Source organism: Acanthamoeba castellanii (genome assembly GCF_000313135.1).
Source record: "Acanthamoeba castellanii str. Neff unplaced genomic scaffold scf7180000084697, whole genome shotgun sequence".
Taxonomy (NCBI): domain Eukaryota; phylum Discosea; order Longamoebia; family Acanthamoebidae; genus Acanthamoeba; species Acanthamoeba castellanii.
In genome coordinates, this window is record NW_004457437.1 from 95,556 (window position 1) to 98,227 (window position 2,672).

Sequence of the window (2,672 nt, forward strand, 5' to 3'; positions counted from 1 at the left end):
GATGCTGTGCGCCATAGGAAGATACCTTGGCATAGTTGACAGCAACGAGAGCACCGTCAGCAGCGAGACGCTTGGCAATGGCAGCTCCGATGCCACGAGGCGCCGGTCACGATGGCCACTTTGCCTTCGAGAATGCGTTGCTGGGTGGTAGCAGAAGGGGCAGACATGTTGTTGAAGTTGTGAGTATTGTCAATGAAAAGGAAGTCTGTTGTTGTGCGTTTTTGTAGGTGGTGCAGCCTCCCATCCAGCCGAGATCTGAGGCGAGGTCTGATTGTTATTGGCTGAGAAGGCTGCAAGCCCGAAGGCGACTCTTGTTGGCCAAGAATTTCTAAGTCTGCCGAGATTTTGGGCCGAGCAGGCGATTTTTATTTTGTCCATCCCATACAAAATTGCCCCAAAGCGCCTGGCAGATACTCGATCATTATCTTTTGCTGCCAATCGTAGTTTTGTATTGTTCTTGCATCACTGGCTTCCATCATCAGCAAAGGTAGAAGTGGGTTCAGCTCACTGTCCCTCTAGTTGTCGACCATTATATGTGGCTTGGCGGTGTTTTTCTTGGCACTAACACTGCAAAAACAGATGGGCCAAGAAAACAGAGAAAATGGGTGTTGTGGCTTGTTGATGGCCTTGTGTTTTACCCACATGCAGGTCAGCTGGGAAACACTGAACTTAATGATGGCAGTACATGATGTGCAGTAATTGTATGTAGTGGGCCTATGTGTTTGTAACATATTGTTGAGACTTGAGTACATACACTCTCAACTTTTTACTCCTCCATCCTCTCATCATTGTTGTTGTTGCTGCCACTCTGGTCCTTGTCATTGCCACCACTCTGGTCCTTGTTGTCACCACCACTCTGAACTTGCAGTCATTTGAAATGAGAGGTCCAGTCATTTTGAAAAGTGAGTTTAAGAAACCATAAAAGGTATACCTTTTATCATGATTTGAGCCACTCTGTATGTTTCATACCAAGATGGAATTGATGTCAAATATGAGGTTGGTGTAGTTATCAGGGATGGAGCATGTTATCCTTGCCTATTTGCTTGGTGAGGGTATCAAGGCCTCCTTCAGCTGCTGGAACACAGTGGCTGAGATGGGGGGTGACATAGCTGACAGTGGCTGATCACACAGTGGGTCCGCACGTTGGACGATACAGCACAAGTGAGGAGAAAAAAGAGAACTGACAATGCAAGGACTTGATAAATCCTTTATTCTTTTTAGTTACTGTGTAATGAAAGCAAGAAAATAAACGATTTAACATACAGATTGGCTTGAACTGATGGACCACTGCTGGAGTCACTGGTGCTGGTATCACTGCTATTGCTCTGGTCGTCATCAATGCCACTGCCCAAGTCCTTGTTGCTCTCATCATCATTATCACCACCACTGCTGCTTTCATTGAAAAGAACAATGAACAAGAGGTGAAGGAGAAGGAGTGGGAGAGGAAGAAGGAAGATCAACTCTTTCAAATTGGTCATCAAGGACACGCCCTCCAAAGCTTAAGAGAGTCCCCATGTGCAAGGAGTTCCATGGCCTGGCATGTCTCCTTCTCCATTCTTCACATCAAGTCTCATCAACACTCTTCTGGTGGGCGAGCTTCCTTGATTTTTTTCACCATCACCCACAGTGTCCCATCAACACTCTTCTGGTGGGTTTCCTCAATGTTCTTCATCATTCAGTCACCAAGATACCTGACAATCCACAATTTTTAGCAGATTGTTGGGTTTTTTGGCCCTTCTGTTTTGACAGTGAAAGTAGAGGTCCCACTGCTGTTTTGCAGCGCCACTCTAAGTGCAGTATGTAGTCCATCCACACTGTTTCATCATCTCTTGAGCTTGGTCCTGGCCATCATCTTGTCTCTTGCTGGTTGCCTGTTTCACCAGGCATTCCACCAGGGCAAAAACTGTGTGCTGAATGAGGTGCTCATCCATGTTGTAGTTGCCAGTGAGACCAAACTGCCTGGACGCCTGCTCATGAATATTCACTGGAATCCTGTGCAGCATACTGGAGGAAAAGCAGGAAGGCAAAATTATACTCAACCATCAGCACTATGTACAAACCATGCTTGTTCACAATTGCTAGTTGGATTTAAATTATCTTCAACACATCATTTGCCACCTCATATGGGTTCTGCCTGGAGATGGGCATGTAGGTGGGGCGTTCTCCCAAGTCCTGTTTGAAATGCCTTGAGCTTGGTCATATAGGTGAAGGATATGAAGAGATAGAGGGACCTAGAGGAGAACATCAACTTTTGTTTGTGGCTGGTCTTTTCAGTTGACCGTGCGCAGGAGCGTTTCTTCAGTCATGATACGTTTGTTGTTCGTCTTCGTCTTGCGCAGCTTAGTGCTCACAGAAGCTAAAGTTGCGCTCCCAGATCTCGTTGGTTGCTGTCACATAATACTTGCGCTCCCACATGAGCTTCTCACGGTGCGCCTTGGCCTCCTCCCACGTGAAGCCCCACTTGGCCAGCTTGAGGATGTGGTGGATGATCTCGCTCGGCAGGCTCACCTTGTGCTTGACCGTGGCCTCGATGAGTGCGCGCGCCACGCCCTTCTTGGTCTCGTCCCACTGCTGTTGGGGAATGTCGGCCGATGACTTGACCCTGTGTTGCCACCACACCAGAAACATGTCAACAGGGCCAGCGCACGCGTGTGTGTGTGTGGTGTGTGTGT

At 47.7% G+C, this 2,672-nt stretch overlaps 1 protein-coding gene across 1 annotated transcript; it reads right to left on the reverse strand.

The window, feature by feature from the left end:
- Positions 1 to 2,340: 2,340 nt before the first annotated feature.
- Positions 2,341 to 2,628, reverse strand: ACA1_128690 (uncharacterized protein; the record flags this gene model as incomplete). The annotated part of the gene is made up of 1 exon (XM_004338937.1): positions 2,341 to 2,628. The coding sequence occupies one exon, from the start codon at positions 2,626 to 2,628 to the stop codon at positions 2,341 to 2,343; it is 288 nt and encodes a 95-aa protein (XP_004338985.1).
- Positions 2,629 to 2,672: the final 44 nt, after the last annotated feature.